The 15,570-nt window shown below is 38.4% G+C and overlaps 1 protein-coding gene across 1 annotated transcript in view; it reads right to left on the bottom strand.

The window, feature by feature from the left end:
* The window catches only part of epha6 (eph receptor A6), a 63,162-nt gene that overhangs the window by 11,764 nt on the left and 35,828 nt on the right, over positions 1–15,570 (bottom strand). The window contains exons 7-10 of the mRNA XM_042416717.1: positions 14,461–14,616; positions 12,740–13,090; positions 654–778; positions 76–238 (exon numbers count right to left, since the gene is read on the bottom strand). Coding sequence (XP_042272651.1) covers positions 76–238; positions 654–778; positions 12,740–13,090; positions 14,461–14,616 — 795 coding nt within the window. The remainder of the gene's footprint in view (positions 1–75; positions 239–653; positions 779–12,739; positions 13,091–14,460; positions 14,617–15,570) is intronic.

Here is a 15,570-nt window from a genome sequence, read left to right as displayed (position 1 = left end):
CTGCTTAAAGCACAGCCTAGTGCAAACACAAGCCAAGGCACAATTCCCTCATGCCCAACTCCTCCACAATCATACCCTCAGCTGCAGTAGCAAACTGAAAGTTGGGGCTATACGCTGTGTAGCCGGCAGTAGTGCGAGCGCGCACGTGGAAGACATAGACAGTCGAGGGTCTGAGGCCTGTTACTACCACACTGGGGTTTTTGGTCCGTGTTGATGAGTAGCTCAGCTGCTCTTGTTCCTAGAAATGTAGAAACAGATTGCCAGAGACGACAAACAAAAGCACATTGTAGGCAAGACAGAAAAACATGTTTTTGCATAAACCCATTGTCACAGCAACGTCTGAACAAAACACATCATTTTTATCCTATTAACTACCAGAACAGATGGTGAACAGAGTAGCGATAGCAATGAATTATGAATGCTCTACACTTACATTTGGGATTCTGCATGCTAACAATGCACATTGTTCTGTGGGCTGATTGTTCTTTACTGTGTATTTCATCACTTGCAGTGCATTTTAGAGCAAAAATAACTTTTCTAACTGATTATTATAATACAAATCACTATTGCCACTAAGCACTTATAGTCTATAGTCATTGTCATTGAAAAAAAAAGTTTAAAACTACTTTATTTAGTACAGAAAAATACATTACCTTCTCATAGTATTTGACTTCATAGTCCACTATGTCGGAGGGTGGCTGTTCCACTTCTGACCAGGAGAGGGCAATGCTGTTTTGAGAGGCCCAGTCCTTCCTGACTACACCCACCAGAGCCGGACCTGCGGATGCAGTCAAAGAGTGTTGGGATTTGAGTCAGCTGTGATTATAAACCTTAAGTTCTACAATAATACAAACAGGTGTAGTTTGCAAAAAAATTGTTTTCTGTTGTTTATTGACTTTTCTCAATAAATTGAAAAATTAGTCTAAATATTCTCTATAACATAAAACTAATAAATGTTAAAAGCTTTATAATTTTACTTTTAAGACAGACACAAAAAAGTGGATGACTTGACTCACTGACTAATTACTAGCTTCACTGCACATTTGTCAGAGAGTGAATCTTGACATATAAAGTAGAAAGACTGGGAGAAACAAGAGCAGGAAGAATGGTTGAAGTCTAAAGCCAAACTCTGCAACCCCTAGTCACCTGTCCGAGAAGCCCAAGGGACTGAGGCAGTGAGTGACTCCAGCCATTTATTGCTGTGGCCACTGAAGTGAACTCCAAAGTGAATCCACTGAGGAAGTGAACTCTAAAGTGAATCCACTGAGTTCAGAGACACTACTGCAAAACACATTTCAGAAGTGTCTTCAGCCATCACAAGAAAAACTTCAACAAAGTTTTAGAACACCAAACTGAAAAAAAAAGAAATAGAGCTTGAGGAAAGTGTCAGATGCTGTATATACCACTCACTGCTTAACAGAAGACAATCTGAAGTAAAACAACTTTTGAGTAATGGAACACCTTTTTGGAAGTTTCGACGAAAAATTGTTTCAGTATCACATGAAAACCCAAAGAGGATGGAGAGCCATTTTTACTGTCCAGTTTCAGTATGATGTGCAGCCTGTGAAAAACATTTTTGTTAACCACCAGACCTATAGCAGCTGTTTATCATGTTTGTCATTACTGCTGAATTTGGGAGAATATTTTACATGAGGATGCTGAGGAGACACAAAATAACCTTGCAGAGATTCAAATATTTACCATCAATTATTCATTGAGCCTTCGCTTGAAGAGAATATGATTGGGCAAACTAATAGATCCAGTCCCTCTGTTGTCGAGCGTGCTTTTCGGGAAATCATTGCTGGAATACAAATTCAGGCCTAGATTGATGTCTTAAACTGCCCTCATGCTCAGATAAGCAGATAACCTGATACACACAGAAGGCCACAGACTGGATGGGGCACTTCAGAAAATGTGACGTGCCACTGGATTAAGTCAGACTCACTGGATTGCAGATGCGACTTTCACATCTTGTCAAGAAGCCAAGATTTTCTAGCAGCAGCTCGGCCCAGACACAGCTTGTTTAAAAATAAAACAAACAAAATAAATAAATAAAAATAAAGGAGAGAGAAATGGTGCACATGGAAAGCAGAAGTTTGATGCTGACTCCTGCAAAAATGCACAGTCAAGGTGAGACATATTTAAATTTAAAGTGTGTCCAAATTTTACATTACAATGCACAGATTCAGAATCCTAATTCGGGTCTATTGCATTTTGTTATGCACTTAAAATTCTAAACTATGTCCTATCTGTGACTTTGAGACACACAAACATTATCATAGTTGTTATAATCAATATGACAACTCTGAGAAACTTGCCATGTAATTCCCTCTTTTACAGTTCTTAGGATCATAAAAGGAAACAAATACATCACTGTGTCAAAAAAAAAATCATTAATAAATCATAACACACCCTTAACAGCATCATGCATCAATGGAATCTAGATCATTGGACTGTGTTGTCTGTTAAACAATTTGCAGAGCCAGATCACACATCTGCTGTCAGCCATATTATTCCAGTTAACATGTGCCCTTCCTATCCTGGTGACAAGTGGTGCCTGAGCTGCACAGACTGAGTGTCTGGAGATGTTGTGGGAATAACTCAAACCTCTCAGTCTGGCTGCCTGCTGCAGTCATTAATGGCAAAAAGCAGACACACAAACAAAAATATAGAGCATGTTTTGACAGAAAACTATGGTGCAATAGTGCATAAGCAAGGACAGATTCCACTGAGTTACTTTGCAAATGTGTACCATACCTGAAATACTGGTTTCAGGCACTAAGTTTCAGTATATTAACGACTAATGTAGTTTTAGTGTTTTGGTGGTCAGCCTACATGAGCAAAAAGGCATCCATCATTACAAAACTTTCAATATTAAACATGTTTAGCGTTACACCTGCAATAACTAATAATTATTTGGCCACTTGGGGGCAGCTGTGGACAAAACCACGTACATATCATCATCTTTTTAAGTTGATATAGCTAACTTTTTAGCAAACAGTAGCCTGCATGTATTCCTGTTTAATGTTCTTAATGTCTCTCATTTGATTTTTTTATCTTTTCAATGTGAAGCACTTTGAGCTACATTTTTATTGTATGAAAGGTGCTATACAAATAAAGTTATTATTATTATTATTATTATTATTATTATTATTATTATTATTATTATTATTATTATTATTATTATTATTTACACATCCAGCAGTTACAGAAAAAAATTAGAATTCATTTGGAGTTGTGTTTGTGGTAACATGCCAAATGTAAGTCCGGTATTTACTCTCCTTTTAGCTCTTTTTTTGGTCTACAAAATATCTAACTCTTTGGCTTCTGAATGCTTCACTATATTCATCAGCTAGTCACTAACTTTGTCTGCCATTTGGTGCTGGACAGGTAGTATGTAGAGTGTTTTAAGAGCAGTAAAGTTGCAAAAAAGGCCAGAAAACCAAAACAATGAGCAATAAGACACTATATCGTAAAGTTAATCAAGCTTTTAGGAACTCACGAGTTGGTAGATAATTCTAGTTAGTCACTGTAGTTTGTCAGTACAAGGGGCTCCTTTCACGTTACACATGATCCATTGTTATTATTATAAAATATTGAATATATCTGCTTTAAGCAAATCTTTTAGTGCATTCCTACATGTGAAATATCCCAAAAAGCCCAAAGCATTTCAGATATATGTGATCTATGTCCAAAGCCATCATCCAAATTCATAGTTTATGCTATAACCCTAAATAAAACCAAAATAAAGAGGCAGAGTGTTGAGAGGCAGAGAAATATATTTAGCTTTCCAGTGTACAAATGCCAATGTATGCAAGTAAAGGCATATCCAAAACAGCAGTGCCAACATCAGCTAATCTGAAGAGGAACAGCTTTGACATAGGCTATATGTAAAGTATAACTATGTAAGACCAGCTTAAATGTCTAGTCTAAATCAGGTCCAAAGTCAAATTCTGTCACTCTGTAATCTATTATCAGAGAAATTTGCATGTGTGTTATGGCTTAATATTAATTTTGATTTCAAACCATTAAAGGATTCATTTCATTGAATCTTTAAAACCATGCATGAAAAGACACTAAATTTAAATAAATAAGTACATTTGTGATGATAATATGTGCTTGTGATTTTAATGAATTTGTTAGAATTTATCTTCACAAGAATTACACACGTAAAATTAGCAATTTTGATGTTTTTCAGTTGGCATCAGTGTGTCCAGCGGATAAATATGCATACCCCACTTAGAGGATAACAGTGTTAGAGAAAGTCACATTACTAGAGGGGATTTCTGTTTGCAGCATACTGTATAATGTTATGTATCTATCACCATGCATGAGTATCACTGTGCTTCCATCTGTCTCAGTTTTACATTTTTTACGCATGGACATTTTTACAAAGTGAGAAAACTCTTATGCAAGGAGCTATTTTAGGTTCAGGATAAATCAATCCATTGGTTAGACACCTACTGCCATGGATGAGTATATGCTCTAACAGATACAGGAAGGACAGAGGGGAAGAGGAGAGAGAAGGAATGAGCAGGGAGAGCTGTAAAGAAGTCCCATGAGATTGCATCTCCCTAGCATCTGAGCATATAAATAGAAGTCAGCCTTATTCCCAGAGCAAGGAAGATGAAAACAGAAAAGAACCCGCTGGAGAAAAGGGGAAAAGAGCAAAGTAAAAGAGAGAAAACCTCTTGAATAAGGACACCACACAACAGTGGGAAATGTTCACACGTGGATTAAGCATGTGCAAACTTTGTGTGACTCTTGTTAATTTAGCAACAATCCAGAGAAAGACTCTGGGTGCATCCCAAGATATTGCGCTTTGTTTTTCTGTGACATGTCTGCTTGCAAAACAGCAAACTGTGCCATACAGTCTACATTTGGATTTGGTGGAGTTTTTCTAGTGATATTGGGCACATCTCAAGTCTCTTAATTTATGTCTCCTCGCTCCTCGCCTGAACCGGAAGTTGTTCCTGATGCGCCATTTTGACAGCTGTCCCAAGTCTCTGGGTGCATCCCAAGTCTCTTAAATTGCATCCACGTTTCCCTCACTTGTGTCTTTTCCTTGCGTCTTAGTCCCTCCCACCGTGGATGCAAGGAGAGATGCAAGGAAACCAAGCGAGGAGAGAGGAAACGAGGAAATTTGTTTTAAGAGACATGAGACGTCCTCTCCTCTGAAGCGTCATGTGAAGCGACGTCCGTTTCTGATGATGGCGACAGCTGATCACAGCTGGATCAGCTGTCAGTTGGCTTTAACAGCTGTAGAAACCATTTCTACTCGCAGAATGCATTTATACTATTTATTGATCATTTCCATCTGTATTTTTTGATAATCCTGATAGTGAATTCATCATTCAATAACCAAGAATATGATCAGGGTGTCTTCTGAACACATTATAAATATTTATTTGGCTAAATGTTTCAGGGCAAATGGAAATGATGTAACTCATATCAAACCCGACGCTCAGGAATTTTCAGCCTCACATGTGACTGAATGGAAATGACGATAAATGATGTAAAATATAAATGTGTTTAACTGTTATTATGGATAAAGTTAAATCCAGGAAGAGTCTATCTGTCAGCAAGAAACAGTTTAATGGAGGAAATAACATCATGAGAAAAAATCTTTCTAATAAATGAAGAAAGTTGTTTATGGTTCTTTTGTTGATCAGACTGACAATTAACAGATTTTTAACTATATGATGAATATATAAATAAACATAAAACTTGGGAATGATACACTTACATTTAATCTGTAATCTGTCTCCACTTCGGTGCAATGTCGGATCAATAACTGATATCCAATAAGGGGGTGTGTCGGCCAGTAAAAGACTTCCGTGAAGTCTGCTCTGATGTTTCCTCGCTCCTCGGAGATCCCTCCTCGCTCCTCCAAGCAAAATAAGAGACTTGGGACGTTCGTCAAAATGGCGCATCAGGAACAACTTCCGGTTCAGGCGAGGAGCGAGGAGCCATAAAATAAGAGACTTGAGACGTACCCCCAGAGACTTGGGACGGCTGTCAAAATGGCACATCAGGAAAAACTTCCGGTTCAGATGAGGAGACATAAATTAAGAGACTTGAGATGTACCCAATATCATTAAAAAAACTCCTCCAAATCCAAATGTAGACTGTATGGCACAGTTTGCTGTTTTGCAAGCAGACATGGCACAGAAAAACAAAGTGCAATTTCTGTCTTACATTGTGAGTCATCTTCAGAGAACACCAAGCCAAAATCAAGTGCTAACAAAAAACGCCTACCATCTTAATGCCACTGGCTATACAGGTACACTTATGCATGTAATGTGACTTCAGCTAAGACTAAAACTGACTAACTGCATGTCACAACCCGACTTAAGGCTGGACAAAGGAGGGGAGACCACACATGAGTTAACTAACTAAAAATAGATTTATTATACATAACTTAAAGATAAATGAAACTAAATACACGATGACCCAACTCTGCCCACCAAGCTCCTGCAGGCAGAGGACAAAGTGTCTGTCCAGAGAGGGTCGTCACACTGCACTTTCTGGGCTATGAGGTTTGTTATAACTACCATCAAAACTCAACATCACAATTTATTAATAATTACTTATCTTATTCCACAAACTAGCTTGATTAAAATTAGGAAAATTTGTACCTCAGTGACTATGTGAAGCAGCGTGTAAACGATTGCAGAGTTTGGAATGAATTGAGAGTCATCGTGGACAACTCTGCAGGGAATTAAGCAACTATTAGATTTCGGTTCTTTCAGCAAAGTTCAATGCATCATTAAATCTCACATTTTGCCAATTATTTGATTTGATTAGATACGTAATTCAGTTCATTTTGGTTCTTCCAAGCTCTACAAGTATAAAAATGAATCTGATACTACCAAAAAAAAAAACACATGTAAACTTGACATGTGTACTTTTTAATCCAAGGTTTACACACAACAAAGGCTCATCAATCAATATGTTCAATGTCTTCTAGGACACAATCTGTCATTTTCTATCTTACACAAGGATTACTTTTAACACAGAGTGAGTCTGTCTTTGTGGGAGCACGTTCTTCTACTGTGCAGCTAAAACCTTACACAAATTTGCACTGATTTCTGTGTGCCTCTTCACAGAGCACTGCAGTGAACTTTGTGGGAGGAATCTTGGTTGGGTAATGCTCTGCTGAGCAATAACTTCAGTATATTTTGAGCAGAGTACAGCTCACTGTTCATAAACACAGAGATCATCTTGCTCACACTGCTCTGCTTTGCTGCTTTGAGAGGTGTTACGACAACAGCTGACCTTCATCAGCTTCAACAAGCAGGAAACCTGCATTCTGCTATACAGAGTAAAAGGAGTTGAGGAGAGTGTGCAGATATTGCACAGTTCCTACAGCGACAAAGCTGAAAGATAATTCTAGTGTATCATGTTTTTGAATGAAATAAACACTCCTCTCTGTTTAAAGGCAAAGAAATCATACATCTTGCAGCTTTTTAACTCATCAAGGTTAGACAAGCACACAGACAACAGGGAAGAGAAAATTATTAGTAATTCTGATTAATATGTTTAGCATAATTAAAAGCACAATGAGGCATTAATATGCAATTTATAAACAGATAGCATGTCAACAGAAAATAAATCGTCCCCCCTCCTTCACAGTGCAAAATCCAGTTAATTGCTAATTCTGCTTTTGATTGGCTATTATTCCACCATTGGCATAATATCACTATCAATTATATGACTCACCTCACAGCACTGGCTATGTGCCGTCCACTTAACAGAAGTTTAGACAAGCTATCAGTCAGAATCATTGGCAGATCATTCTCTTTGAGGTGCATTCCTTGACAATTTGCCTATCCCCTCCATCAGCCAAGACATTAAGTCCCAACTCGTTCAACCTCTCTCCTTAGATGAAGTAACCCAGGTCATCAAGTCTATGCAGAGTGGCCAGTCCCCAGGACCCAATGGGTTCTCTACTGAGTCTTTTAAAACCTTCTCAAACATTCTGGCGAAACCCATGCTTGGCGTGTTTAATGAAGCCCTTAAAACTGGTATACTGCCTCATTCCCTCCGTCAAGCCACTATCATTTTGATTCTCAAGAAAGACAAACACAGCTTCATTTTTTGGCTTTGCCCTAAATTATTTACCTCTCTACCTCTACCTCTTATCTTTGACTCTATTTCTAAAGTATTAAAAACAACCATTGACCCTTCTCCCCTCATCTCTTTGGCCTCTCACCCCAAAACACTCCACTCTCTAATCCCCAGAAGGATGCCCTGGTCTTCTCCACCCTAATTGCCAGACAGTTGATTCTTATGGGCTGGAAATCTACTCAACCACCTTCCCATGTACACTGGATGAGAGATTTAATGAGCTGCTTGCATCTTGAAAAGATTAGATATGCACAACAAAACAAGGCAGAGAAATTTCATTCTACTTGGGATCCATTTATTTCTCTCTTCTCTGTCAGCACTGGCAAGCTCACTCCTTTACTGACTCCCCAAGTCTAAGTCACTCTTGACTACCCTAAACATAACCAACAAACTTAAACCAACCTCATACCAATATTCAGAGATATCACTTTTTCTTTCCCCCTTTTTCCCCTTTATTTTTTCCCTAGTCTTTATGTGTGTGTTTTTTATGTATGGTTTATGTGTATGCATTTTTTTCTGTTGTAATAGTGCCTAATTTAGTTGTTGCTGTCAGGGTAGTGGGATGGGGGAGGGGATTGTTATATGTTTTATCTTTATTAACGACTGTCATCTTCTATTTTTTTCATTTGCATGAAAATAATAAAAACAAAGTTAAAAAAAAGAAGTTTAGACAAGTACGAACTGCAGATCCTGAGCCATAGAAACTAATAGGCTGCAACTACTAACAATTTTAGAATAAACAAGTAAACAGCTTGCACACTGCAGGGCTCCAATGTCCACTTATTATTTATTGCACCAAGGTGACGTTTTATGCAGGCTGGAGTCTGATGAAGTGCAGTGGTACTCAAAACATCACCTTTGTGCGATAAATAATAACACCTTTGTGCAATAAATAATAAGTGGACATTGGAGCTCTGCAGTGTGCAAGCTGTTTATTTGTTTATTTCTACATTTGCTCACTTTCAGCCCAGCACCTGCCCCCTTTGGTTTGGATGTGCGTGCGTACTCCTATCTTGTAACTACTAACAATTTGCCATTGCCTAGGCTCATGATGATGCCTTCAATTTGCTTGTTTTGTCCGACCAACAGTCCAGAATCTTAAGATATTCAATTGAATATTATTTATGTCAAAGAAAAACAGCAAATGCTCACTTTTAAGAAGCTGGAACCAGAGAATTTTTGTATGTTTGCTTGAAAAATGATTTCTTGATTATCAAAATAATTGATTATGATATGATTGATTATGCTGAATTTCTGTCAATCGACTAATCCACTAATCGTTGCACTTCTAGAAGCTAACTTGATTCAAACAGTCTGAATGGTGAAATCATGCAGTATGCAAACTTAAAAAAATACTTTTATCGTCATCCCCCACATAAAATGTGCAGGACAGTTATATAACTGCAAACAAGGGATCATAATGATTCTATCCTCTATCAAATGAATGTAACTCACTGTACTCTCACTAATGGATTTCGCTATATCTATCTATTGTACAATTCTATAAGGACACTCAGTCAATGAAAAGGGAAAAGGAAGCGGTAAAACAAGAAAAAAAACGTATGTGTATGTTTGTGTGGGAGAGAGGAAAACAGAGAGGGCATAGAGGGAAGAGCTGTAGTGACTAACAGAGCAAGGCTGTAGGTGGAATATGGGCGAAGCAAATGTGTGCGCAAAAATCACACGTGTATAAATTCGTTTGACTGTTTATTTGCATGCAAGCCTGGCTGTGTGTGTATACAGCATGTCTACTGAGGAAAGGCAGTTTGACAAGTTAATCCACTCTAAACACCCTGGGAACATCCCCACAGGCTGCTTCTCCTCCTCTACAGAGATTATTTTGCATTCCGACTTCCTCCCATCAGTCTTAGCTGCCTTTGCTGGAGAGATGGGTATGAAGTGACACATATACACCTGTCATCTGGTTTCCATGGTATGATGACAGTCTATCAGTATAAGATTTCCTTTCTAAAAATAATACTTGAACACAATATTTCTACTGTATACTCGGGGAAACTTAGGAGAAATTACTTGTCTTGAATGAGATAGAGCATTATTAAAGAGCATTATGAATGTTATATGATAATTGCGAACAGTTTTTATTCACATATTGTCTGAAATGAGTCAAACCTTAACACAACTAAATCCTTCCACAGATCCAATGAAGTGCAAAATAGTTTGATGGAGGGCAATAAAACATAATAATACAGTGATATTTATGAATTGGACGGAAGCCTTTTCATATTCTGAATACTTGACATTAAATGTGAAATGACTCCACTCCAGTCTTGGCTCCACTTAAACAGTCGACTCCATTAGCGCTGCTTTGCCAATGCAACCCAATTTCACCAATTTTCCAGTCCAGTTTAAAAACAGCACATAGCGTCATTCTGATCAAGACACCACAAGGCAAAGACTTTAGAATCCACATTTGCAGTCTTCAAGCGACTTTTGTTCCTTCCATCTACTGAATAAGTAATAGTCATCTGTAATTCTACATATTGCCTGTAACTGCTGAACAAGCTTTCAAACAGCATAACATATATCTTGTTGTCTCCAAAACTGAAGCGAAAACTATGTCAAACTGTCACATGATATGTAAATAGTTTGCACTTCACAAATATGTTTATCACCCTACTGTCACATGAGGGTCCGATATGTGGTGGTTGGATCACTCTGAATGAAACAGCAGGATTGAGATGGATAACTTTCTTATGCAGCACTTAACTGTCCTCCACACTTCATCAGCTTCACAACACTTCCTTGTTTCTAACTCACATGTGGCTGAATTAACCAATCAGAGGCTAGAAGGAATTTGACTGAGGTAAACCACAGAGGTAGATTCAGGAGATTATTAAAACTGTTTTAAAAATGCTGATGTAAATATTTAAACATGAAAATATGTAAATAATAACCATGTAAACATAAATATGTAAATAGTTAACTCTGTAAACATTGTAAATATATTTCTGGCAAATGAACTCAAATATATGAATTTATTTAACTTACACTACCACTGAACTACCTCAGTTTCCCAGCATGACCAAAAATGTTGAATACAAATGGTAAACTGTGACAATCTTTGCTAATACAATTATGGCTACCTATTGCACACAGGGAGGAACCAACACAGATATACCCACAATTCCATATCTTCACATATGAGCCTCAGATTAGTCTTGTCTTAGTCTTGTTCTCATTAGAATTTTATCTCAACACTGGTTTCCTGCACATGCTGAAAGGGGAGAAAATGTGCACATTCTTACATCCCAGTATAATTTATTAATTCACTCTCCTCCCTTCTTTCATTTTATCCTTCCTCCATCAATTATTCCATCAATATTCTTGCCCTGAGAATATAAGGTTCAGATTTCTGTGGCTGAACTTCATGTTTTCTAATTCAGGCCTAAGACAAAACAGCCTTAGGACTGCTAGCTGTAGTTGACCTCAGGTCAGCTGGGCTCTACTAATTAAGACTAGGTTCAGGTCGTAGTGGTTCTGTCAGCTATTCAAGGGTCAGAAATGTGTTTCACCTATTGACACATTAAGCTGGACGGAGAGACAAAGACTGTGGAAAATGACACAGGGTGCTTGGGAAGGCAAATCTAGCTGCAGAATAAATAAATTCCCATCTGTTACTATAGCAGAAATATGCACAAGCCTAAGTATTCATGAGCTATGAATCAGGTATTATGTAACTATAGTACATATGCATATGTCAAGCATAAGCATGTAAATTTAATTCATAATTAAGAGCCAAATGTGGCTAGTTGAAAGTTAACCCTGAACAACCTGTATAGCGAAAGGAAAACAAATGGAATAAATAAACTCAAATTAGCCAATTTAGGAATCATTATCTGAGCATTGACAGGAATTTGTCCTGCACATCAAGTCCACAGATACTCCAACCAATACCCCAAAAGGTACATTGTTGATGCAGGAACAACAGAACAAGAGAGGCAGACAATTTTTCCATGTAATTTTTCATTTGTGGAGTAAAACTCTTTGTAGTTTTTGTAACCTCCTAGTTTTTAAACAATTTTTTTTATCAGTTTTGCTTGGCTCCCTGCTATCTCAAGGGTTCGACAGGTCCACTGGGAAAATTCCCACCATTCCAGATGGCCATTTTGCCCAGGCCAGCAAGATCAAAATGATGAATGTATCGCAATACTTTGGAACTAACTATGTAGTATTTCATGCCTGTGAAATATTTTTTACATTCATTTATGTTAAAAATAAATTTATGGCCCTAATTGTTTACATTATTAACTAATCATCACAGGTCCCAGCAGCCTGAGTGGGTGTGTTTCAATGGCTATTTTTGTCTTATCAACCAAAGCTATTCAACTTACAATTAACTAAAGAAAGGAAATCACTCATAACAATCAATTATCCTCATTATTGGAAATTAGTTTTACATGAATCAATTAATTGATTACTCAAATAATGGTTTCTGCAAAATTAATAAGTGATGGTACATCTTAACCAAGTCTACGTCAGTCTGATTGTCATCATCACCACATTTAAATTTAAAGACAGTTAAAAAAAACAAAAACAAACAGAATTCAAAAGTTGCGCTGATAAAGTGAACAAGAGCTCTGCAACTCACCAGCTTGGTGTGTATTGACAGTAACATTGGCCAGCGAGCGTGCAGCCACGCCAAGCCCAGAGACGCCATTCACCGCCTCCACGTGGAAGGTGTAGTTGGCGTGCATTGCAAAATCTAGTATTGCCACAGAGGTACCAGTCAGACCGAGTGGCCGTGGGATGAATCGCAGGTCTGGTTCACATGGCTCACATCGCGTCACACCACTGTCGCCATCACTTCCATCACAGCGCTGGCACAGGATGTTGTAAGTGATGTCCTTTCTGCCTCCTGTGTCGCTCGGAGGCATCCACTGCAAGAAGAGAGCCGTGTCATTGATCAATGAGACCAGGTTCCTTGGAGCTGTCGGAGGCCCTGAAGAGAAAGAAAAAGGATTTAGAGAGAGACACTTCCTTTTTGAAACAATTATTCCAACACGAAACAATTATCCTTGTACAAACAAAGCAGAATACATATAGAGATCCCCGATTGAATATAAGAATGGATAAGACACATAATCAGTGGTGCCATCTCAGACAATGTAGACCTCTTGGGAGAGTTTAGATTGTCTAGAGTTTATCAAAAATGATGAAATGAGCAGAAATAGGATCAATTTTTTGCATTGTACTGCACAAATCTTAACAGATTTGTATGTAAGTATGAAAGCAGTAGCAGTGAGTATAACAGTGAGGTGCAGAAGAGCTCCTCGGATCACATCACTCATATGACCTTGAGCATGAAGCGACAGTGGGCATATGATTACTAAAACTGGACAGTTAAAGGCCCTTAAGCAACAGCTGAGCATATTCTGAATCTGTACTATGTGTGTAGGAAGGTGTGTAGGTGGTTTGGCTTCCAAAGAATCCTGCAGTTTTATTCCAACATCCTATGTGTCAGTTTCCATGGATAGAAATGTCACAGTTCTAATTTTTTTTTCCTATTTCCATAAATCTGATCTGGCAAAGTAATCAGGGCTGAAGTTGTGACTGTCTTTGAATGACTTGTGCTTGTGTGTGTAAATGTGTGGGCGGTAAGCTTTCGAAGTGCCCTCAGTGATCTATCCCAGCAGGCTATGTGTCAATTTTATGGATACATTTGTAAGATTTGTTTTATATGCATGTTAAAAACACATCATGACATTTTTTTTTTATAACTGAGATATGGATGCCAACACTTGAATGAAGTCATATACAGATGGATGACAAATTAGAGGAACAATCTGAATAAATGTGTGGAGAAACATAACAAATGCAGATGCTTCCACACAGATGCACTGCATGGAACAAGTTGTTAAGCAATTAACATCCAATCATGCCCTATGGCATGTATAAAAATGTTGAGCAGGCCAAGTTTTGGCCAATTGAACACCTATGTGAGATTTTGGACCGATGTTTTAGACAGCGCTCTCCAGCACCATCATTAAAACACCAAATGAGGGAATATTTTTTGGAAGAATGGTGTTCATCCCTCCAGTAGAGTTCAGAGACTTGTAGAATCAATGCCAAGGTGCATTGAAGCTGTTCTGGTGCAACATGGTGGCCCATAACCTTACTAAAACACTTTATGTTGGTTTTCTCTTTAATTTGTCACCCATCTATCTAAATTCAGCTCAATCATACTGATAAAATTAAAAAAAAAAACAATAACAAAAGGGAGCAGATGGAGGGAGAAAAGACTGATACAGATTACATGCAGACAGACAAGAATGTTCCTGTTGAGAGAGAAAATACATAAATTCTACTAACTTGTGCAAGCCATGGTGGAGGGGTCTTTGATGGCCCTGTAGAAGCCTTTGTCACAGTGACAGATGGTGGCAGCCTGGTCATGGCTGGAGCTATGTGGTGGACACTTGGAGCATTTAGTGTTCCCAGCATATGCCTTGAAGAAGCCAGGCTTACAAGCTGGAGAAAGAGACAGGTGGAAGAGGAAGCTAGTTACACAAGGTTAATCTTCTTCATGCAATAGTATTTCCACCAGCACACATACATTTAATTCAAAGCTCCAGCTGCTTCTCTCCTCACCTGTGGTCTGACCCTGTTTCCCGAGGTACTATGGATCACTGTCACTTCCTTATTAGCAAGCACGCACCTTATTCCAAGCATGCAAATGGCACACACCTGTAATGCCATTTTTCTGAATAAAGAATCGCAAACTCACATTACAAACAGTTCATAATCCAACTAATAAAGCTGGCAAGCTAGAGAGTTAATAAGACACAACATGTAACCAAGTTTGGAATTACTGGAGGGTATATTCCCCCTCTTTAGGCAGAGGTTAGCTACATACTTGTGCATCTTTGCAGATGTGGACGATGCACTCCATTACTGGGAATATTTCCCTTTAGCTAGATGAACTCCAACTACTACTGAGGAAGAAAAGAGACTTTTTTTCATCTTCCATTTTGTGCTTCACGGAAACCTGACTGTGTGAATTGATACCGGACTGCAGCTGGCAGGCTTCCATCTGTTCAGACCAGATCATGACACAGACCTATCTGGCAAAACGAAAGGTGGAGGTATTTGTTTTTATACTAACAGTGGCTGGTATAAAGATGTGACAGTATTTCTGCAGTACTATTCTCCTGTTATGGAAACTCTTTTCATCAACTGTAAACTCAGGAGGCGCAGCACATGCTCGTCGACCAGATACTATGTGTGGAGTTGACAAATGCAAACTCTTTTGTTATTGTCCTTGGAAACTTTAACAAAGGGAATCTCAGCCATGAACTCCCTAAATACCATCAGCTGATTATATGCCCAACCAGAGAAGGGGAACACTTTAGATCACTGTTACACTACAGTCAACAGTGTATATCACACCGTCCCATGCGCTGCATTGGGTCACTGTGACCATGC

The sequence above is a fragment of the Thunnus maccoyii genome, chromosome 1 (assembly GCF_910596095.1).
Source record: "Thunnus maccoyii chromosome 1, fThuMac1.1, whole genome shotgun sequence".
NCBI lineage: Eukaryota > Metazoa > Chordata > Actinopteri > Scombriformes > Scombridae > Thunnus > Thunnus maccoyii.
The sequence above is the reverse complement of the archived record's forward strand: the minus strand, read 5'-3'. Positions and strand labels throughout refer to the sequence as shown.